The 22,169-nt window shown below is 59.1% G+C and overlaps 1 protein-coding gene across 2 annotated transcripts in view; it reads right to left on the bottom strand.

The window, feature by feature from the left end:
• EPHA8 (EPH receptor A8) overlaps positions 1–8,222 on the bottom strand; it is a 30,045-nt gene extending 21,823 nt beyond the window's left edge. For both annotated transcript variants that reach the window (XM_058676601.1, XM_058676605.1), the window contains exons 1-2: positions 7,984–8,222; positions 3,101–3,165 (exon numbers count right to left, since the gene is read on the bottom strand). In XM_058676601.1, the coding sequence (XP_058532584.1) occupies positions 3,101–3,165; positions 7,984–8,077 (159 nt within the window). In that variant the 5' untranslated portion in view covers positions 8,078–8,222. The remainder of the gene's footprint in view (positions 1–3,100; positions 3,166–7,983) is intronic.
• Between the last annotated feature and the right edge of the window lie 13,947 nt (positions 8,223–22,169).

The following is a 22,169-nucleotide window of genomic DNA, read 5'->3' as shown; positions in this document are numbered from 1 at the left end:
GAAGAAGCTGCCTGCCACATGCCCAGTTTAGACATGGCGTGGACAGCACTGAGTACCTTCCTAGCCTGCCACACCGCCTCCAAGGACTTGGGGGGAGAGGGAGGGGTCCTGGAGGGTCAGCCTCATTTGCAAGTTTATGCTTCTTGTTACCCCGACCCCAAGAAGGACCCCTGCTCCACAATCTACTGTGTGGCCAGGCACGGAGCAGCGCTGCATCACATCTGGGGTTAAAGTCATTGTCACAATTAATGGAACACCAAAGAGCCTGCCAGCTGCTCCCTGTCTGTTTCCTGCCAGAGGCTCAGATAAATTAATCAGCTTGATCTGCATCCACTCTAGCCTCTCCACCAGGGCCAAGGGCCTGGCCCAGCCCTGTCAGCCCGGGGGCTGCTGCTGACGCCTGCTCCTGAAGGCCTGGCACAAGGACAGGATCTGCCCTTTCCTGGAGCACGCCATCATGCTGCACGCCAGCGCACTGCTCTGCCAACATTTCTTCCCTGAACACCGCCCTGCACATCAGCTGCACAGCCCTGGGAAACACCACATTCCCTCTCTGAGCTGTTGGCTTCCCATTTGTGAAATGGGTTACTCCTGATATGCCTGTGTACCCCAGGAGGTTCAGGGTAAGGGTCAGGTAGGACAACGCAATGAACATGCCATCAGCCAAGGGAGCACTCATCGGCAGCTTCAGTGTGTCAGGCCAGAGGTGGCAGGTCCTGGCATGGGCAGCAGAGGAAGGCACACAGCCCAGGCAAGAGCAGGCTGCTGGGGCCTGACTGCCCTTGACCCTGGCAAGCTGCCGAGCCTCTCGGGGCTCCTGCCTTCTCGGTATGAAGTCCCTTGCGTGCACCCCATCTCTGATGACACCTGCATGCGGCAGGCCCTAGGATCATCCTGAGGTTCCAAAGGACACAGACATGGGCAGACCTGAGGGTAGCTCGTCAGAGCCCACACCCTTGCCCTCCAGTCGTGCCAGTGGCATTTGTTTCGATGATAGGGGAGGTGTGGGTGACCCTGTATGCAGGTCTTGAATAGACTCCAAAATCAGGGGGCTGATGGACCCTCAAGGTTCATCTCCACAGGAGCCCCTCCCCTCTGGGCAAGAGAACCATCTGGAAAGCATCTCTCAGAGACTTCTGGGCCCTCCCCAGACCTCCTAGCCATGGATACCTGTCCACTTCATCTGCTAACCTGGCTTGGGTTCAAGGGCTCCAGGCTGGGGACCCAGTATCTTACTGTAGCCTCCTTTCTGGTCTGCACAGCCCAGGCCAGTCTCAGGCTCAGCAAACAAACCAGGACCTTCTCTCACCATGAGGACACAGACCAGGCCTCCTCACCTGCACAGGTGACATGGAATTCAACAGGGTTCAAGTTCCATTGGCCCTGGAGGCTGTTTGACAGTAGCCAAGTTTTTCTCACTTGGGTGTGCACCTAGGCAGCCATGTCACCCCCAAGGATTGGTTGCAAGAAGGAGGTAAGATGGTGGCTGTGAGCTGACAGCTCTGCGGGCAGACGTGCATGTTCTGCTAGCGAATGCCTCAAGGGCTTGCTGAGCCGGGCAGACACAAGGGCCTCAGCGACCATCTCCTCACCTGCTGAAAACCCCCCAGGCTCTGTGGGTCCCTAAACTCTTCAGGGGATGGCCACACCCAGGGCCAAACCAGGGCCAGGCGCCGCTCCTTCTGGCTGCTGAGACCCAGGTGAGGTCCAACTCAGCCAACAGCTGGGTGGTCACCCCAGGCGGGGTTTGGCTCACTTCTCCAATGCTCCCTCTCAGCAATAGTTGCCGGGAACATCCACAGAGGCAGGAGTCCCCACTCGGCCTATAGCACCGGGACTGTCACAGTCCATGAGGATTCCGGGATGTATCCCTGCAGCTTCCAGCAGCATGGTGCACGCAGGCTGACCACAGACCACAGTCGCAACTGCCTAGTGACCCCTGTCCCTGAGCGTGCAGCAGGGCGCATCCTGCCTTCCAGCCACAGGCAACGGATGACCTGCAGGAAAACCCCACCCCAAGTCAAGAAAGCCCTCCCTGGTACTGCCTCCCGTGGCACCAGCATCCCACACAAGCACTGGTTCAAGACCAGGCCACTTCTTTTCTGATCCAGCTCCTGCTAATGTGCCTGGGACAGCAGCAGATTGCCCAAGTGCTTGGGTCCCTGCACTCACATGGGAGACCGGATTAAGCTCCTGGCTTCTGGCTTTGGACCAGCCCAGCTCTGGCTGGTGTGGCCATCTGGGGATGAAAGATCTCTTTCTGTCACTCTTTCAAGAAATTATTTTTAAAAAGCTCCCCTTTTGGTTAATGTTAGCATTTAGTGTCGTGATCATCATCATTAACAGTCTCTTTCCTTCATCCACAGAGCCATGGAAGCTCAAAGTGTTCAGTGTGTGTGTGTGTGTGACATGCAGTCATCAGCAGTGTGTATGGGTGTGTGAGCATAGTGTGAGACAGTAGACACAACACCCGCTCTAACAACATTCATGACAACAGAGGGCTTGCTGGGTGCAAGGACGGTGCCGGGGCCCCGTCACCCTCCCAACCCCCACCCCACCCAGAGCATGGCCCAGGCTCGTCCCTTTCCATAAAGGGGACTCTGATGTGGGGCCAGGTGACATGGGGCCCCACCTGGTATAAGCAGGGAGCTGGGGTCCCAGCAGGCTCAGGGGTGTCCCTTCACCCTACACAACCTGGGAGAGACATGAAGGGACTGGCACCTGGGGGGGGCAGAAGCGGACACCTGCGAACCCCTGCCAGGGTCATCACAGAGGCTGAATGGGCCAGGATGCCTGGTGTTGTGAGGGCTAGCAGTCCCCCTCCCCAGGTCGTGGTTCTGTAAGGGGTCTGCTGAGAGTGGAGGACCGACCCCTAAGACGGGGAGGCCTGACTGGGGCCTTGCGGACACTGCCAGGTCGCCAGGCCTGGGCTTGTGGAGAATGTCGGGCAAGCGCAGGGCTGCTTCTTTAATCCTGCCGCTCTCGAACTGCTCTAGTCCTTGGGTAGCCTCCACCCAGCCCTGGGCCTCCTTTTGATCTCAGAGCCCAGCATCGGTCCCGCCTCTCTCTCTCTCAGGGATGTTGCCGCTCCATCACTCACCCCATGAGCCGGGTATGTGAGCCAGCCCCAGTCCCCGTGGATGGTCGACGTGTCCAGCAAATTCACTGGAAAACAGGAGACAAGTGGAACATCAGGCTCCGGGCCCCCGTTCCCAGCTGGGTACAGTCCCAGCCCTCGCCACGGCAGCGCCATGCCTCTGTCTGCCCGTTTCTGTCTCCCTTCACCTCCCCTGTCCTTCAAGACCCACTCTGAGTGCTCTTCCTTTCCGACCCTCGTCCACTACCACGGCCAAAGTCATAGTTCAAGCTCCTGGGACTCAAGCCCCACTCCCGGTGGGGGTTCAGAGGCTGGAGAGAGATGGGCTCATCCTCCAGTCCTGCCATTTAGGGGTCGTGTGCCCTCAGACAAGGGCCCGGCCCTCCCTGAACCTCTTCTTCCTCTGTCAAACGGGGGCAACAGTGCCTCCGTCAAAGGTCTTTTGATGACAGGGCCCTCATCCCCTGTGACACAACGGCATGGAAACGACACTGCTGCAGAGCACTGGCCCTGGCTCTATAATCATCTTAGGGGCCTGGGATGGCGCTTGGCATCTCACATGCCCTCTGTGCCTCTCAGTGAGCACTGGCGATGTGCTGACCACTGCAAGGGGAGCTGGAGGCGTGTGACCCACACACCGAAGCCACCATTATCTCCATTTTACAGATGAAAGAGCTGAGCCTCCGAGTTCACTTTGCCTGGACTCCCACAGAGGCAGCTGGCTGGGCTGAAGGTTCCGGGCACCTGCCACACCAACCCACAGGCAAGAGCCCCGCAGCCCTGATGGCTGGGCCCCAGGAGCTCGGAGCTGTCCTGACGATGGGGAAGTTAGGCTGTGTGCCCAGAGGACCCCACCAGCGCCAACCACACAGTAAAGACAAGACCCACCTTTGCAGTCAGACATCTGTGCTTCAAGTGTGACCCAGCCACTTAGGAGCAGGTTTGTAAAATAGGATAAGAATCCCTAAGGGTTAGGTGCCCACGCCAGTGCCTGATCCTCACCAACGCCGCTGCTTTTCTCCAAGCCCCGGCTCTTGTCCTCTCCGCCCCCGGGACCCTGCTGCTTCCTCACACTAACAAGGGGGCTCCTACGTTGAGACATCAGGGCTCTGCCCACTTTTCAGCTTAGTCTCCAACTGCTCTGCATCCTTGGGTAAGTCCCTGCCCCTCTCTGAGTTCCAGCTTCACTTTGCTTCGCCTGGTGACAGTGCATGGGGAGAGAGGCTTGGCTCCAGGGTCCCACAGCTTCCATTACACTCTCTCCTCACTCTTCTCACTCCGCCATGAGCAAGACCCTCCTGGCTTGCCCTCCCCAGAGGGTGTGTGCCCTTGAGCTCAGCCCAGCTCTAAGCCTGGCCCTGCAGCACAGAGCCAAGTAAACCCCGTGTGAGGATGCTCCTACTTGCAGATTTCTGTCTTCCTCCCGTACTCCCCACCCCTCCCCAGAGGCCTACTGTTGAGGGGGCTGGAAGAGCCTGGGGCACGATGGCGGCGGTGGGGGGGGTGCTGGTGGGCCAAGGGGATGCACTAGTGTCTGTCTGTAGAGGGACCTCCCCGCCGGCTGTCCCCTGCCGGGGGCATGGGCAGAGACAAGGCTTCCCGCCTCCCTCCTGCCTCCCTCTCAGGCAACGTGCAGAAAACTGGGTCAGGCACTCGCTCCTCCTGCTGGTGGGGGAGGGGAGGGGGCTGCATTGCAGTTTCCCCCAGACCACAGGGCCCTCTTTGGGAGAGGGTGGGAAAGGACTACATGGACTCCCCCAGCCCCACCCATCCCCCAGGGGATCTCTAAGCTGCAGGTACCTGCTTCTGGTCTGGCTAAATGCCATGGGAGCCACCCCTGCATACTCCTGACTTCAGGGTCTATGGACCCCACTCTCAGGGCCCTTCCTGCTTCCCCGGGGGGCCCCTCCACATGCGTAGTGTCCAGCCAGGGTCTTAGCTAAGTCCAAAGTCAATTCTATTGGATTCCAGAAGGGCTACAGGATCCCAGGACTGTTTGTTCCAATCCGTTCCAGACCCTTCTCCGTCCCTGCACCCCACTTCTCTCTCCTTATCTCTATCTTCCTCTGTGGGTGGCACAGCGGAGGCTCTGGAGGGAAGCCAGGCCCATCGGAGGGAGGTGCGGTAAGGATGGCAGGGGATGCAACAGCAGGCCTGCCCACCCAGGTCAGCATTCCCTGGGGTTCTGCTCGTTACCACGGCCGGCTTCCCTGGCACATGACCCTCTCCCCCAACACAAACCCAGGACCTGTCTCCTCACTTGCAAAACAGGAGGTCTGGACTTCTTGGCCTCACAGGTCATTCAGTGAGGTCCATCACTGATCTGCTCTGTGCTGAAAATGTCTGTGGGTGTCCCCCAACCCAGGCCAGCAGTGCAGGCTGCTCCAGATACATCAACCAGACCCCCTCACGCACTCCAAGCAGCACATAAAATTCCGAGGCCGTCCCCATTCCTTTGTGGAAGGCAGTATGCGATTTCTTTTTTCTTTGGCACTATCACCTTGCCCCATTCCATCTTGCTGAGACTAATACTTAAATTGATTTACATTCCCCAAGGACAATGTGCGATGGTGAGGCTGGAGAATTCGGGGTGTTCAGGAGGAGTCAGCCAGGATGGGAACCCCTTTGAGATCACCCCAAGGCACAGGACAATCCCTACCCATTAGCGGTAGGGTGCAGGACCCAAGGCATCTCTGCAGGTGCAGTGTCCTTCCTCAGCCCCTGCCAGTGCTGCAGAGCCACTGTGGGGTATCTGGCACAGCTGGGTCCCTGCTGCCAACACAGCCCACTCCCTAAGTTCCAACACACTCCACTAGTCAGCTCAAGCTCTGCACCTGCCAAGGGACAATGCCAGAAAGGACTCTTGGATGTCCCCCCTGTGGCTGGGTAACTGTCACCTTGCTGTGGGGACCTGTTGCAGTGACTGGATGCCCAATGCCTCCCCTGCCTAGGGCTTCCTCGCTGCCTCTTTCTGGATCTTGCCTTTTTCCCAGCGGTTGCCCTCCCGTGGACGCGTCTTCTACTCCGAGGTCTCCCTGTTCTCAGCGTGGTAGCCTGAGCAAAGTCCCCTCATGGGGGGCCCTGGGTTTCTGGAAGGTGCTGGCTCCTCCCGGAGGGCAGTGCTGGAGTGAGTAGTAGCAGGTGAATGGCCAGATTCCTGGGGCCTTATTGTCGCTGCTTCACAACCCTGCCTCCCGCCTGCCCTCCACCCCCCCCCCCCCCCCCCCGCCTGCCTCTCTCCCACTGCCCCCTGCAACCCTGTGGAAACTGTCTTCTCAGGCTGCAGGCAGGGAGCCTCAGGGCATCCTGCTCCAGTCCTGCCCTTGTCCTTACTGCCCCAAGCCTTGGCTCCCCTATTTCTCCTGCTTCTTTAGCCCCTCCCACTCCAGCTAGCCCTGTCTGCTGCCTGAGAGTGGCCCCTGCCTTGGCTGGGCCCGTTTCATCCCAGAGTCTTTTTTTCTTTTTAAATCTATGTGCATTTCTGCACCTGCTTGCACCGGCCACGGATGCAAGTTGAAGGTCCCCTTACATACATGGTGTACCCATGTAACCACATGTTTGTGCACATGCATTTCGCTGCTTTTCTGGATATGAGCCGGCATGTTGTGGAGGTAGGGCCTGTCCACACGTGTGAATCGCCGCCATCCTGGATCTACACGTGTGGATCCCGAGGAACGCGTGCATGTGAGGGTGTGCACATGTGTGCAGGGTGCGGTTGCTGCGGGCTGTGTGTGCAAGGGGTGGATCTGTGGACCACCTGATGGTGGGTGAGCACTGCTGGACCCACAGCTCCTTCCATCTGTGTGGATGCTCATCCTGCTGGGGTGAGGACCCAGCGTCAGCCCCAGCGTCCTGCAGCCCAGTGCTGGGCAGTGCTGTGAGGCCAGGGTTGGAGCAGGGGACAGGCCAGGGGGAAGGGGCCAAGCAGCCTCCTGGGCTGGACCTGGAGCACCTGGTGGTGGGGTATGGGTGTGTGTGTCTGTGTGTCTGTGTGTGTGCAGGTACAAAGTCTTACATGTCCCTGTGTCCCCGTGCAGGGCTCCTTGCCACCCACCTTACACCCCTCCCTCCCCACACACTCTAGGGAACAGAAGTCACTCTCAGACCTTTATGGTCCTGGCTACTCGGTCTACCATCTCTGCCTCTTCTGCCCCTCCCCTCTCGGCCCCCCAAGGGCCACTGAGGGATGGAGCCACCCGGTTTGCCCCGGACAAGACCCTGCCCTGCCCCCTCGGGCTCTCTGCACCTCAAGCCCTTGCCTCTCTGGCCCCAACCTGCTCCTGCAGCAGGCACTCCCCACCAGGGCAGTCCCCTCATCTCCACCCCTAAGCTCCTCATTCCTTCCCCTTCCTTGCCCACTCTATGTCCTGGCCGCTCAGTGCCACCCCAAGCCCCCTTTGCATTCGGTCTGGGAGCCCGGTTCCCAATCCCCAATCCCTTCTCTCTCCGACCTCAGCGCCTGCCGCCCTGCTCTGTCCTCTGTCCCCTGCCCCCTATCTGCAGCCCCTTCCTCCTCCCTACCTCTTCGCTTGTCTTCTGTCCAGACCTGTGCCCTTGTCTCCGCGCACCATCCTCAGTTCCCCGGCCCAGCGCTACCTGCCTCCGCTCCTCGCACTGGTCCCTGCCCCATTCCTCTGCCCGCGGTTCCCAGCGCCTCTGCCCCTCAGCCTCAAGCCCTCGCGTCCCCGTTCCCATCGCTCCGGCGCTCAGCCCCACGGAGCCTCTCCCGTGCTGCCATCCCTGGCCCCAGGCCGGTAGAGCCTGGACTGCGCTGGAGCTCAGGGTCGGGCAAAGGAAGTTGAGCCGCAGGCAGCGCGCGCCGCGCCCCCGGCCCCTCGCCGCCGCCGCCCCGCCGCCGCCCCGCCACCGCGGCCGCCGCTGCTCACCTTCGCCGCGCGCCGCGGACACGCAGGTGGCCGCCGCCGCCGCGGCCGTGACGACCCAGAGCGCGGGGGGCAGGCGGCCCCGGGCGGGGGCCATGGCAGGCCGGGCGTGCGGGCGGGGGCGCCGCGCACCCTGGGCTCGGCCACGGCGGCCCGCGCGGCGGCGCGCTCGCTGGCTTCCCGCACAGCCGGCGGCCCGGCGCACACACCGGCGCACACGCGGGCACCCGCGCCCGCCGCTGCCGCCGCCGCCCGGGGCGGGGGGCCGGCCCGTCACGGCGCCGAGCCAATCAGCACCGAGGCGGGGGGCTCGCGCCAGCCCCGCGGCCACCCGGCCGCGGGCCCCGCACCAGCACACGTGCGCACGCTCACACTGGCGCGCTCGCACCTGGGCGGCGGTGCCTCGCGTCCCACACGTGGGCTCTCCCGACCCCGACCCCGACCCCCCGGGGACTCCGGGCGCCGACGGACTTTCGGGTGCTGTACGCCCACTGACATCCGCTCGTCGGAGCGTAGCCCTCGGGCGCACGGATGCGCACACACACTAGTTCACGGACAGGATCAAACTCAGACAGCTGAAGTGGAAAATCGCGCTCGCTTGTCCCACCCCAAGGACGGACGGTTTGAGGAGGCTTGAGAGTGGACCGAGTGCCGGCGGCTTGGGGGACCTGCCTGATGGGTTTAAATCCTGGCTCCGTGGCTGTAGGCAAGTTTCTTAGCCTCTCTGAGCCTGGATTCCATGTCTGTAAAGCAGTGGCTCTGCCCTCGGGTAGTTGTGGGGCTGTACGCGCTCAGCAGCACACTGTTGGGCACTCAGCCATGGTGAGGCTCATTCCCTGCTCTGCCTCCGCAGAATTTCCCCCGGGAGTAGGGACTCATCCTGGAAGACTGTGGACTGTGGAGGAGGACAGAAATGTAAGTTCCCTCCTGGGGCTCCACCCACCGCCAGACCCCGGGTGCACCTGCCCCGCCAATTAGCGTGGGAAGCAGGTCAGAGACTGCACGCTTGGGCCTCCCAGGCCCGGCCTCGGGAATGAGTGCTGGGCTGGCACTGCGGACCAGGGGACTCCTCTGTGCCTTCAGCTTCTGATTGGCAAAGACCATGGTCCAGCCCCTCTTCCTTCCCTGGAGGAAGTCAGACTCATAGCTTTGGGTCACACAACATGTTGATGGCCATCTGGGGGACACAGAATAAACGCCAGGTCCTGCCCTGGGTGTGTATAAACTTGCTCTGGTTTGAGTCACACACTGCCCCACAAGGGAGCTGCGACTAAAGATGAGGAGCTCAGAACAGTCAGGCTTTGCCTCGGATCCCACACTTGGCCACACACTGGCGAGGTGCCCAGGTCCAGGCCTGGCTGACTCCCAAGCCCTGTTCTGCCCTCTGCATCTTGCTAACAGCACAGACTGCCTGCCTCATGGGGTGAGCCTCCTCTTAGCAGAGTATTCAAGCAGGCACTCAGTGGAGATTAATACTGAAGGGAACGGAGGGGTGTGAGCAGCAGATGGACCTAGACACAGCGCATCTCCAGGAACTCAGATGCCCGCCTGCCCAAGGCAGGCAGGTGCCCTGGCTACCTCAGCTAGGAGAGTGTACCCAGCTTCAGCCAACAATGTCAGTTTCCACGTTTCTAAGTTGCAAAAGGATGTGAAATTTGTCTGTGGAATTTCTCAACTCTGCATGTTGATGTTTTGATCACACTGCAGTGTGTGCAAACTTGGGTGTTGAGTGCCACAGCGTCCTTCAGGGCTCCTCGCATGCAGGAGCCCGTGGTTGGAAACTCCTGCATGGGGCATGGTGCTAGTGGGCACAGCAGTGCAGACAGGGTGCAGTGCAGGACGGGGTCCCCAGCAGGCTCTCCTGGAGGTTGGTAAAGTACACTCTGCTGGGGCTTGGGGTTCAGTGTCCTCCAATGGGCAAGGGTTTTGCCCATTGGGTGTGTTAGGAAACAGAAGGTAGCGAACTCTCAGCCACCGAAGGGCTTGAAGCTGCTTCTCAGCCGGGAGTAGGCCCCCTGTTCCAGATCCCTGACAGCCACTGAAGAAATCCACTTGGCAAACCGCTATGGCCCTGCCTACCACCACACTGGATGTCCAGCCGGGGTGTGCCCTCTGCCCTCTCCCTCCCACCCTTGCCCTCTGCTCTGCTGGGCTTCCCAGGGCAGCTTGCCAACCGGCAAGCAGGAAAGAAAAGCCAGCTGATTCTGCCCATCCTGACCAGACCGACTGATTGGCGACTGGTGGCTATAGAAACAGGTGGGGTGGGAGTGAAGCTGCCGCTGTCTCCTGAGAGGCCAGGCACTGAGGAGGACGGGTCAGGGGTAGGAGACCTGCCTGTCTCCCCACCTGCCCTGTCGTCTGCATGCAGGATTCACCCATTTTAAAGACAAGGGCAGCGAGGGAGATGGCAGATGGTGTGTGGCCTGAGGGAGAAAAGCGGGGCAGTACCGCTCTTTTGCCTTCTCTTCCCCCACTGGACTGTTTTGTGTTTTTATTTTATAATTTTTATTTATTTAAGAGAGAGAGACAATGAGCTCCCTCCCATCTGCTGGGGTTGAGCTGGGCCCAGCCAGGAGCTGGGAACCCCATCGGGGTCTCCCCTGTGGGTGGTTACTCCCCTAAAGCTGGTTACTGCAGCCTTGCCACTGCCCTTCAGCGTCTGCCTTGGCAGGAAGCTGGAGTCAGGAGCTGGAGCCACAAGGGAGCCCAGACCTGTTGATGCGGAAGCTGGGTGCCCGCTCCCCTGCCACCCTGGCACCTGTGTCTGGAGGTGGTTGCAGTCATGTACTAGCTTGGGTTTCCAGGTCACTGCTTTGGTGAACTTGCCCTGAGCTCACCAAGAAGGGAGTGTGAGCAGCGGTCACTCCCTCCCATTAGCACGTTGGCCCTTGACACAGGACGCAGGCTAGTGGTGGGCCTGACCCAGCTGGACTTGGACTTCCACTTTGAGGCTTTTCCCTGCCCTCACCACCACTTTTTTTTTTCCTCTTCTGGCAGTGGGAGTATTTCCTCTTACTTCATCTTTCTGGATTTTAGTTTCCCCAACTCTGAAAATGGGGGTAACGCCACCCACTCAGAGGGGCCCTAGGAGCCTTGTCTGGGTTCACAGCTGGTGGTGTGTCAAGAAGGGCATGCTGCTGGCTTTTAGAGGCGGGGGTTGGAGCTGAGTGGGTGAGGCATGTGGGGCTACATGGGGCATGTGCGGCCTTAGGCCCAGTTAGAATGCAGATATGAGCTGAGTAGGGGGTGGCAGACACATTTCCATCTGTGCTGGAACCATCCTGCCGCGGGCACCTTGTGGCCCCAGGCAGGACCCAGGCGCCCACCGGGAGGAAACGGCACCTGCTCCACAGGGGGGTTGGCCAGAGCAGGAGTGGCCAAGGCGGGCCTGTCACCCCAAGCATGGAGTATGCTACATGCTACATTTTTTTTCCCTTTTCATTAGAAAGTGAAAAGAAACAGGTGACATAAAGTGACCTGCGTTTGTGGGTTGTACTGTACCTGGCGTGTAGCATTGATTTTTCAGGTCACTAATTCAACAGCCGCATCCTGGGCACCTGGTGCGGCCCTGTGCTAGGGACCAGACCTGGGTCTCTGCTCACAGTGTGTCCGTGTCACAGGCAGGCAGATCATGAAACAGTCACAAAGTCCCCTTCCACACAAAGGAATATTCCAGAAGCTGCAGGCATCAAAACGTGAAATAAAATTTACAATTTAAAATATTTCCCAAAAAAGTCCTTTTTAAGCATAAAATAAAAAACCCTGAATGTAATTTAGCCCTTCCTCAGTACCTCCAAGTCATCCACGATGAATAAAGAATCATGAATCTTGATGTGCAAAAGGACCCATGGATGTGTTAGCCCCGACTGCCACTGGGTTGGGGCCACATAAGCGGGCAGGCCTTTGCTCCCGACACGGTGACCCCAGGCCGTGGACTTGAACAATGTCTCCCTCGTTTCTCGCTCCCAGGCCTCTTCTCTCTGCTGCCCCAATAGTGACCAGTCAGCCTCCCCAACTGCTCTTAGGAGGCAGAGGAAGCCTGTGTGTGGTGCAAGAGCCCGTGGGTTCTGGGAGAGGGAGGGGCTTCCCAAGTGACCCCTGACAGGCGCCCATGGTGGCGGAGGCTTGCTGCCTGTCTCTGGCTGGTCTCAGGTTAGAGGCTGAGTGAGGCAGTGTTCTGAGTGCCTACATGGCTTATTAATGGCCGGGCATGCACAGAGACTAATTGCTTCTTCCTGTTTACATATAATTAATCACTCGCCCCGTTTAGAATGGTTGGCAAGCAGCAGAGGGTACTGGGCATTTGCATGGATGGGCCTCACAGCTCTAGGCTGCTCCATGCCTCGTTTCAGGCCTTTCCTGTCCTGGCAAGCTGGACCTGAAGCATCCTTGGCTCCCTTGAGGCCAGCTGCCTTTGGGCCCTCCCCTCTCCCCTGACTCTGAAGCTTCCTGAGGAAGGAGTCGTCTGTTCTCACCCCTCGGCTCTCCTGCAGTCCATCACAGCCTCCATAGTCCCTTGAAGCCCGTCTGTCCCCTGGACACTCCCGGTCCTCTCTCAGCGCTGCTTAAGTCAGGAACCTGAACTTTGTGCCCATCCCTCCAGCTGTGTCCTGTGTAGAATGGAGCTTGTCCGCACCTGCGTCCCTACTGCCAAAGTCCTGGCCCTGTCCCCTTGTTGCTGCATTGCTGGCCTCTGCAGACACTCCCTGCACCACCACCACCCCTGCTCCTGTCCCCGCCATGACCACTCTGTACCTTGCAGTCAGAAAGGTCATTGAATGCCCATGGTCACCCAGCCCCTCAGCCTCCCCTCACCCTAGACAGAACCCCATCAGGGTCTCCTGTGGGCCTCTCTAGATAAAGATGTAAATCGTCTTAAGCCGCAAGACCCTGCCCAGGTGGTCTCTGCTGCTACCCCCATCGCTTCTTCCTGTTCTGGTGCTTTGTTAGTTCTGTTTGCTTCAGCTCAGGGCAGATGTCTCAGGATGCACGGGAGTCCACCTGTGATGGTATGCCACCCGATTCCCACTGCCACGGACGAGAGCACATCTTTGGGCTTGCTGGACCCCAAAGCCCCACCTCTGGCAGAGGGGCTTGATCCTCTGCCCACCCAGTGCCTGCCTGAGTGTAGGCCAGTCTCCGTGCAGTGCTGGGCAGTGCTCGGCCTCGGGGAGGGCCCCTGAGCACTCCAGCCCCGCCAGCCCCGTGCACAGCAGCCTGTTCTGCTCTTATTCATCTTCATCTTGATCCTCTGAAGTGAGTTCTATTCTTATCTACATTGTCTCCATATGAATGCGAGTCAGGTGACAGAGAGGTGACACGACTTGGCCAAGATGTCACAGATGTTAAGTGGCAGCCCCGCCTGACTCCACTGACTCCATAGATGCTGGGGTTGGGGGCAGGGAGGGCGTGCAGAGGGGCCTTGGAAGGTGGGGAAGAGACAGCCGAAACCTCGTCAGTTCTGGGGGCTGCTTTGGGGGTTCCTGGGGAGAATTGCTGGCCCTCCCCTGACCCCTTAGGTGTCTTTGGGGACAGTAAAGGAACTTTAAGGCCCTGAGGAGTAGCCTGCACCAAGCTTGGGCCTGGGGCAAAGCAGGGCCTCCTGGTCACAGACAGGGGGACAGGACCCCCAGCAGTCAGCTTGGGCTCTGCCGCTTCCTGTGTGTCCTGTGGTTTTGGGAGATCACTGTACCTCTCTATGCCTCATCCCAACCTGTGGCATGGGGCAGCAGCACCTACCCTGTCACCCACCTGTCCTGCAGCCCCCAGCCCTTCCTCAGAGAGAAGCCAGCACTGGGCCAGGCCCCTTGCCAGACAGTGTAGCCAGACATGGTCTCGGCCAGCATTCTGCCCTATTGGGTGGTAGTGAGCCCGTGGGGCGCCCTGCTGGCTGGGAGGGGCTCCTGTGCTTGTTCGCAAGTGTTTTAAGACAGGGAGAGAGGGAAAGAGCATGCCTCTGTGTGTGTGTAGGGGGGAAGGCGAGGCAGTGAGTGAGCAGGCTAGTGCCTGGGTGACGGTGACTTGCTTGCATGGAGGGGTGCAGGGGTGACAGCTCCGCTCTGGAGCAAGGGGCTCATCTCAGAAGGTGGCTTGGTGATACCCACCATCAAAAGCACCGGGATGCTAAGCAGCTCTAAAGACCTGTGTTTTCTTTTCACTGGAGCTGCAAGACCAAGCGTCTCTCCATCACAGCTGGGAAGGCCTGACTCCGGGCGACAGAGCGGGTCCTGGCTGGGGTCAAGACCACTGGCACTTGCACCACTGCTGCCCCTTCCCTTGTTGTCACCCCTTCCCCGCCTCCATCCCGTTGCCTCCGTTCACTTACTTCTGGGGCCTCACCATGGCACAGGGGACAGGAAGGGGGAGTCTGCACTGTGCTGCCTGTGCTGTATGGACCTCATGGCTTGTCCTTGGGGCCTGATGGCAGAGATATAGGGAGGGCCAGACAGTGGGGAGCGTGGCAGCTGAGACCAAAGTTACACTGCCAGCAGTAGCTCTCCGAGGGGTCAGATACCTGTGTCGGGTCACACAGCCAGGGAACCCCTCCGGGAAATCTGCCGTTGTGACTGCGTGTGGCCTCCCCCCACAGGGACAGGTCCCTGGGGAAGAAGTGGCTGCAGACTCAAGAGTGGTGCAGGATTACCTAGGAGGACTCCTCTGAGGTCTGGCTTCTGGCTTCCGGCTTAGTTCTGGTTTTTCTCAAATGCAGCTTCCTTACCTGTTCTTCCTGGAGGGGGGCAGCACAGAGAGCCCAGCCCTGCCTCCACCTCAGAGCTCTGGGGCACACGCTGCCCCAGCTCCCCCAGCTCCAGCCAAGTGGGGATTGAGGCCCTTTGTCAGGGGAAGCGGGGACAGCTTCTCAGGCACAACACGCCCATGCCCTCCTGAGGAGCTGGGAGCCACGGCGGGACCATGGACCTGCCGAGGGGATGCTTGGCAGTGGCAGGTGTTCCAGGGCCCGGTCTCCTGGTGACAGGCTGTGGAGGGCTTGCTGGGGTGGGGACGGCCCACCCCACCTAGGCTCCAACAGCCTCCCTGGTGGCCTTGTGGGCGGGGCTCTGCCCCTCTCTTGCCTGTTTCCTGGGAACTGTCCCCTCACCAGCCCCATCCCAGCTCAGAACCCGTCTCCTGCGTCCCCTTTCACTCCATTGCCACCTTTTCCTGACCACAGTCTCCTGCTGCCAGCCACCCCCCCCTTCCACCATGGGCAGGATAATCTTTCTGAAGGCAGGCCCTCCTGTGCCCCTGGGCATGCAGCCTGCCTTTCTGTGGCTCCCCCAAGCCCACTCTTGCCCCAGGTCTTTGCACCTGCTACTCCTGACCCTGCACTGGTTCCCAGACGGGACCTGACTTCTACCTCTGCAGGACTCAGTCTGAGCATCACCTCCTCCTCCTGGAAGCCTTCCTGTCCTGAACCCCTGGATTTAGGTGTGCAGCCTCCAGATCCTTCAGCACTGACCACGGCCATCTTTATCTACAGCTGGCTGCAATGGGCTCACAGACAGTGTATGGAGTGTTCTGCCCACACGAAGTCCATCCTGGCCCTGCCCACAGCCCAGGGCTTGCTTGTTTGTCCATGCAGCTTCAGAGGGGCAGTTCACTGATGTCACCTGTGGAGTGAGGATCCTGGCTTGGGTGTCTGTCCCATGCCTGCCGCTTGCAGGAGACAGGAAGCTAGCACTGCTGGGAGAGACAGCCTAGGTCCAGCCCTGCTCCCCCCGCCGGCCCCCCCTCCGCCGCACCCCCAGCAGCATGGAGAGGCACGCACAGCTCCACTCCTTGGGTTGCATCCCTGCACCTTTGGCTGACCCTCAAGTGCCTAACCTTGCCTGGTTGTGGCTTCCTGGCGTCCAGGTCTCTCCAGACGTCCAGCCTCTGCCCCTCCCCTCCCCCCAGCCTGCTGAAAAGCCAAGAAAGCGAAAGGGCTTTGCATGTGCCCTCAGTCCTGGTGCTGCCCTACCTCGCTCTCAGTTGCTCTTGCTCTGCCAGCCTGCCCCATCCCCCACCAACTGCACCCTGGACCCCAGCCCTAGCAGATGGGCAGGCGCTCAGCGCGCTGGCCCCTCCTCTCCCACGCCAGCGCCCAGGGGCTGGGGGGCTGGGGGGTTGAGGGGCTTGGCTGATGAAGTCGTCTGGGAAGCAGGAAGCTAAAGATGTAAAGGAGCCCGTGAAATCCTTGGTGACAGCCGTGACCACTGCGGCTTCAGCCATTAATCGTGGTGCTTTAACAGCCCTGAAATCCACCTGGGGCGCTTGTCACTGCGCCCGCTTGTCACACATGCACATGAGGGCTGGGCGCACTCACACACACATGCTCTGTGAGCCTCACGGAAGGAGAGGGTGTGGTACCCGGGCCTCCTGCCCCGGCCCGCATCCCTTGTGGCTGCTCAACACTAGCTCCTGCCCACCCCCCACTATCTGTTCGTAAAGGCTTTGTTGTTGGTCCTGCCCTCCTCCTGGGCCATGCGTACAGCATGTGGCCCTCCGCAGGCCTCAGGAGCACGAGCCATCTCAGAAAGGCCCTAGTCTACGTCCCGCTCTGCAGGGTGAGAGTGCTGGCTGGTGATGCCGGGAGTCTGGGCTCTGACTCTGGATCTTGGCCACCCACTCAGGAGTAGTGGAGGTCTTCTCTGAAGAGTCTCTCGGCTGCCCTGGGCATGGGGTGCCCTGGGGGTGCTATCTGGAACGAGGTGCTGGGTGTCCCGCAGACTGCCTAAGGAGGATGGCCTGGCCTGGGAGCATGACCAAGGGCGCCCTGCTCAGTGCTGAGCACAGGCTCGTGAGAGACACCGAGGGAGGTCTGCTGAGCAGTCACCACCAAACCCCCAAGACTTTCCAGGAATCTCTTCGGGGTCTTCCCCACAAGCACGCTCTGTAGCCCTGGCTCCCCTCTGCAGCCCAGGCTCCCAACACCCTCCTTCCCTCAGGACAAAGCAGTCACCCTTTGAACCTGCTGTGTAGTGTGGCCTCTCCGGGTCCTCTGGCAGCACCGTGTCTCCTACCCTGTCCCTTTGTCTGCTACACTCCATTTCTTGCTACGTCAACCCCAAGCCTTCTCTGTGTTGCCCCTGGCTTGGGAAGGACTGAGGGCAGTGGCAGGGCCATGCCACATAGGACCTCTTTGACGCTGTTGGGCTGCTGGGTTGCTGGGCTGCCTGGACTGGGCAGTGAGACGGCCCCAGACGGGCCCACCAGCCAGGCTCAGGGAAAGCGGGACAAATGAGCCCAAATGCCCATTGTGCCTCTCAGGATCCTTGCCCTCAGGCCTCAGGGCACAGCTACCAGGTTACTCTACCCTTCCTGGGGATCATCCTTTTGAGAGAAATAGGAAGCTAACATCAAGGACTCCTCAATCCCTGTGCTGAAAACAAGACCCCTGCTTACGGGTTACAAGCCCTGCCTCTACAAGGCGGCCTGTGTGGAAGAGCTGATTGGGCAAGCGGAGTACCCTGGCCCAGGGCCTGAGGAAGGGGCTGGCATCTTGAGAGGGGGTGCTTTGTCTGGCTGTGACCCGGGGCCCCTGTGAGGGTGACGGGAGCTGATGGAAGTGCAGCCACTTGTACCTTTGCCACGGTTACGGTTACTGACAGGCCGTGTCTGCTATTGTTAGCACTGACCCAGTAACCAGTACCGCCTGAGCAGCAAGGGCCGCATGCATACAGTTCCTGGGATGACTTTGTAAAACCTCCCCACAGCTGCTGGGTGACTTCTTGTGTCCCTGTTAGCGAGGTGGCTGGTCACAGGACAGGGCAGCAGAGGGTGGAGCCCTGGGCTGCCAGCTGACCCTAGAACCCACAGCCCCGATGGCAGCCATGCTGGGCATGTTGGAGAGGTTTCCATTGTGCAGCCCCAAGGCTGTGACCCTGTCGGGGTCCCTCTGGCTGCCTCCCTCCCAGCGGGCACCCCGTCTCTGAGCGGTGACCGACTTGCTAGCAGACTTCAAAGATAGTATTTGATGAGTTTTAGCGACTCCGGCAAAACTCTCATTTGAATTTCAGGCACTGGTGTGTGATTTCCTCGGTGACAGCTCCGAGGGATGCTCGGGCTCGGCTGTCATCCAGTGGGGCTTCCGCTGCCCGCGGAGTAATGGCGGGGGCTGGGCGGGCTGCCTGCCATTGAAGCTCCGGCAAGGGAGGCATAAACAAGTGACAGAGAGAGAGAGAGAGAGAGAAGGAGAGAGAGAGAGGGAGAGAGAGAGGTGGGGGGTGCTGGGCCTCAGGAGACACCGCATGGAGAACAGCAGAGAGCAGAGGGTGGAAAGATAAGAAGACCTAAAGGAAATGGGGTGAGAGAATAGAGCAGGACCAAGACCTGCAGCTACAGCCGGATATGGAGAACAGGGGGGAGGGAAGGAGAAATATGGGAGGGGATAAGGGCAGAGCGAGCACCTCACTCTGCCTGTGCTACCCCAGCGCCTGCTCAGGGCCTGGCCCCATGTGTAAGAGGCTCCGGGGTCCAGCAGGGACAAGAGATGCAAAGGCTGTGCCAGGGGCCTGGGCTCTGGGCACTGGGAGCTTCTGCCTTCCGGTCTCCACCCCCTTCGCTGCAGCTGTCTCCAGGTAATGGTGAAGTTGTTGTGTCTCCCAATGCCAGCATCTGCCCAATGCCTACCCTGCTGCCCCCACCCACAGCTCCAGCAGGAGACCTGAGGCTGAGGGTGGGAGGACTGTTATTCCCCCAAGAGCCCCCCAACCATAAACACCCATGCCCGAGTCCAGCAGCTGTGGCTGGGAAGGCAGTCCAGGAGCAGGAGCCGTGGCTCTCCTTTCTCTAGCCCCAGGTCTCTCCTGCAGAAGTCACTGCTGGATTTCATTGTCGCAGGACTGCTGGCTGGGACAGTCCGAGGATTTGTGTGAGGGGCTGAACCCAGCCCTTGGGTCAGCTGAATCTGAGATCGGGGCACCCCTACCCCCAGAACCCAGGCTCTGAGATTGTTTCCCCAACGATGCTGCCCACTCTGGGAGAGGAGGCAGTGCCCTGCCCTTTCTGTTCAGCTCAGCCCTGGATTTTGATCAGCTCAGCTCTGGCCATTGCAATCATTTTGGGAACTGAACCAGAGGATGGAATACCTCTTTGTCAATCTCTTTTTCCTCTCTCTATAAAATCTGCCTTCCAAAAAGTAAAAAAAAAAAAAAAATCTTAAAAAGAAAACAACATAAGATGGGGTCAGCACGGTGGCATAGTATTCTTATCCTCTCTCTGTGGTGCTAGCATCCCCTATGGCCGCCGGTTTCATGTCCCAGTGGGTCTGTTTCCTATCCAGCTCCCTCTTATGGCTGGGAAAGCAGTGGAGGATGATTCAAGTTCTTGGGTCCCCACATGGGAGACACAGAGGAAACTCCTGGCTTCAGATTGGCTCAGCTCTAGCTGTTGCAACCATTTGGGGTGTGAGCCAACAGATGGAAGATTTTTCTCTTTGCCTTTCAAATAAAAATAAATAAATCTTTTTTTTTAAAGAAAACAATGTAAGCTAAATGATCAGCATTTTTATATCAATTAGGTGTTAGATGAAAAGAATTCTGATATGTTGGGCTAAATAAAACATATGAGGAAAGTTATTTTCACTTGCTGTTTTTTTCCTTTTTAAAATGTGACTATCAGAACATTTCATTTTTCTTTTATATGTGTTCATACATCTTTACTTCTGTGAAAAACAAAGGAGAAAGAGAGAGCTTTTGTCTGCTGGTTCAGTTCCCTCATGCCAGCTACAGTTGGGACTGGGCCTGGTGGGAAGCAGGGACCGGGAGCTCCATCCAGCTCTACCACAGGGGTAGGATAAAGGGGTCAGGCACAGTGGTCAGAAGTTGGACTGGAGGCAGAGGCAGTTGGCAGGATTCCTTCCCAGACACTTGGATAGTGGGTATCCCACGTGCCAGCTGAGCCAGCCACAGCTGGCCCTTCCAACAAGGTAAATGACCTACAGGACTTACGTTAAGTTCTCGCTTATTAAACTTTACTTCTGTCTTATTTGAGAAGCAGAGAGACAGACGGAGCCATCCTCCACCTGCTGATTCACCACTAACATGTCGGAAACAGCCAGAGCAGGGAGCCTGGCTCTCAGTCAAGGGTGCCCACGTGCATGGCAGAGACCAGGCTGCGTGAGCCTCCTTCGCGGCCTCCCAGGACCCAAGATCAGACATGGAACCGGGACGGGAACCAGGCACTCTAATAGGATGTCAGCATCCCCAGTGCTGCGTCCCTCCTGTTGAGCATGTAGCAGGCGAGGCTGCCCTAGAATGTTTGAGCTAGAAAAAGCTTTAGATATCAGAGCCCCCAGACTGTCACTATTTACGTGGGGAGATGAAGCCCAGAGGCCAGGAAACAGAAAGGAGTGTGTGGGGGGACACTCAGCAAGGCCCTGGGGGCCAAGCAAGGGAGACAGACACACCAGTTTACCAGGGTGAGAGGAGAGGTCAGTCAATGGCCCCAGGGGTCAGGCGCCCACGGAGCCTCTGGCCAGGGCCAGGAGGGGCTTCTACCCTCAGCCCAAGGCCACAGCAAGGCTGGGGCCAGGAGCTCATTGCTGTCAGAGCGGCTGACTGAAGGCACTCATTACCAAGTGCAGGGGGACACAAGATGGGGCTGAACTCTGGACCACCAGGAAGAGAGTGAGCCCTGGCACTGCTGGGTCAAAGGTAGCAAGGAAATGCTTGAGGTATGATCTGCCCCAGTCTGAGCCCTCTAGAGGGCAAGGCTGTATCAATAGCAAAGCAGGTGTCCGGAGCCCAGCAGGCTGGGTGACCTCTCTCTGTGGCCTGTGACGTTTAAGGCTGAGTCTGGTAGCAGACAAAGCCGGCCACCAGGCCCTGCCACTTCTCAGTGACCCTCAGTCAGTCCCTCCACTTCCCTGGGACCCTGCTTCCCTCTCCAAAACATGTACCCCATGCCTACCTTCAGAGCTGGCTGGGGGACCCAACGGAGGGCAGGCTGAGCCTAGCTGCAGCAAGTTCAACAAACAAGCAAGTTCATGCACCTGTCCTGGCCGGGCACCTGCCCTGGCTGGGCCCCGGCCCCAGGGGATTGTGTAAGAGACGGACTACTGAGGAAGGGGTGTGCAAAATGAATGGATTGTTCTGAGGGCTGTGCAAAGCAGAGACAGTGGGGAGGATGGTGCCTGAACCAGGACTTCAGGCAGTTTGGCTGAGTGCACTCTGAAGTGGCAGGTGGATGTGAGAGTTTAATCAGAATGCCCAGGGCCCGGCGGCATAGCCTATCGACTAAAGTCCTCGCCTTGAACGCGCCGGGATCCCATATGGGCACCGGTTCTAATCCCGGCAGCTCCACTTCCCATCCAGCTCCCTGCTTGTGGCCTGGGAAGGCAGTCGAGGACAGCCCAAGGCTTTGGGACCCTGCACCCGCGTGGGAGACCTGGAAGAGGTTCCGGTTCCCAGCTTCGGATCGGCACGCACCGGCCGTTGCGGCTCACTTGGGGAATGAATCATCGGATGGAGGATCTTCCTCTCTGTCTCTCCTCCTCTCTGTATATCTGACTTTGTAATAAAAAATAAATAAATCTTTAAAAAAAAAATCAGGATGCCCAGCGCTGGGATGCTCTACAAAGTCACCCAACCCCCGAGTGCTCACCTGGTACAACTAGGTGCCTATGTCCCACTTCTAGGTTTCCACCCCACTCCGTCCTCCTAAAACAAGTGCCTATGGAACTTTGGGCGGGTTACTTGTGCAAGTCTCCACCCAGCCACTAGGAGCGCCCCCACCCCCAGATGCCTACTGAGGCCTCACTCTGGGCTGGCAGAAACCACTGGGGAAGCCCCACATTCCAGGCCAGGTAGAGGAGCAGGTGCCAGGTGAGCTGTAGGGAAGACTCGTTGGAGGAGCTAGTGTCTGAATCAGGCCTCAAGGCATCCTCAGGATGAGTGGATGACCAGGAGATGGGGGAAGAAGGCACAGTACAGGCAGAGTGGCTGGGAGGACAGGGAGCTGCTGCTCCTGTTGCTGCTTGAACCAAAAAAGAGGTCAGGGTGCGGGCACGGGAGATTACTGGCGGTTTGAAAAGCTGAGTGAAGGGTGAGGCAGGGAGACAGCTGGGGGCCGGCAGACAGCAAGTCTCAGGGGGACCTGCCTGGCCAACTCGGCCGCCAGGACTTGAGCTTGGGCGCTGTTGGAGGTCGGAGTGGGCCACGGTGGGGTCGCATGCATGTCCCAGGCGGATGTGGCTGACAGGTGAAAGG

The sequence above is a fragment of the Ochotona princeps genome, chromosome 2 (assembly GCF_030435755.1).
Source record: "Ochotona princeps isolate mOchPri1 chromosome 2, mOchPri1.hap1, whole genome shotgun sequence".
NCBI lineage: Eukaryota > Metazoa > Chordata > Mammalia > Lagomorpha > Ochotonidae > Ochotona > Ochotona princeps.
The sequence above is the reverse complement of the archived record's forward strand: the minus strand, read 5'-3'. Positions and strand labels throughout refer to the sequence as shown.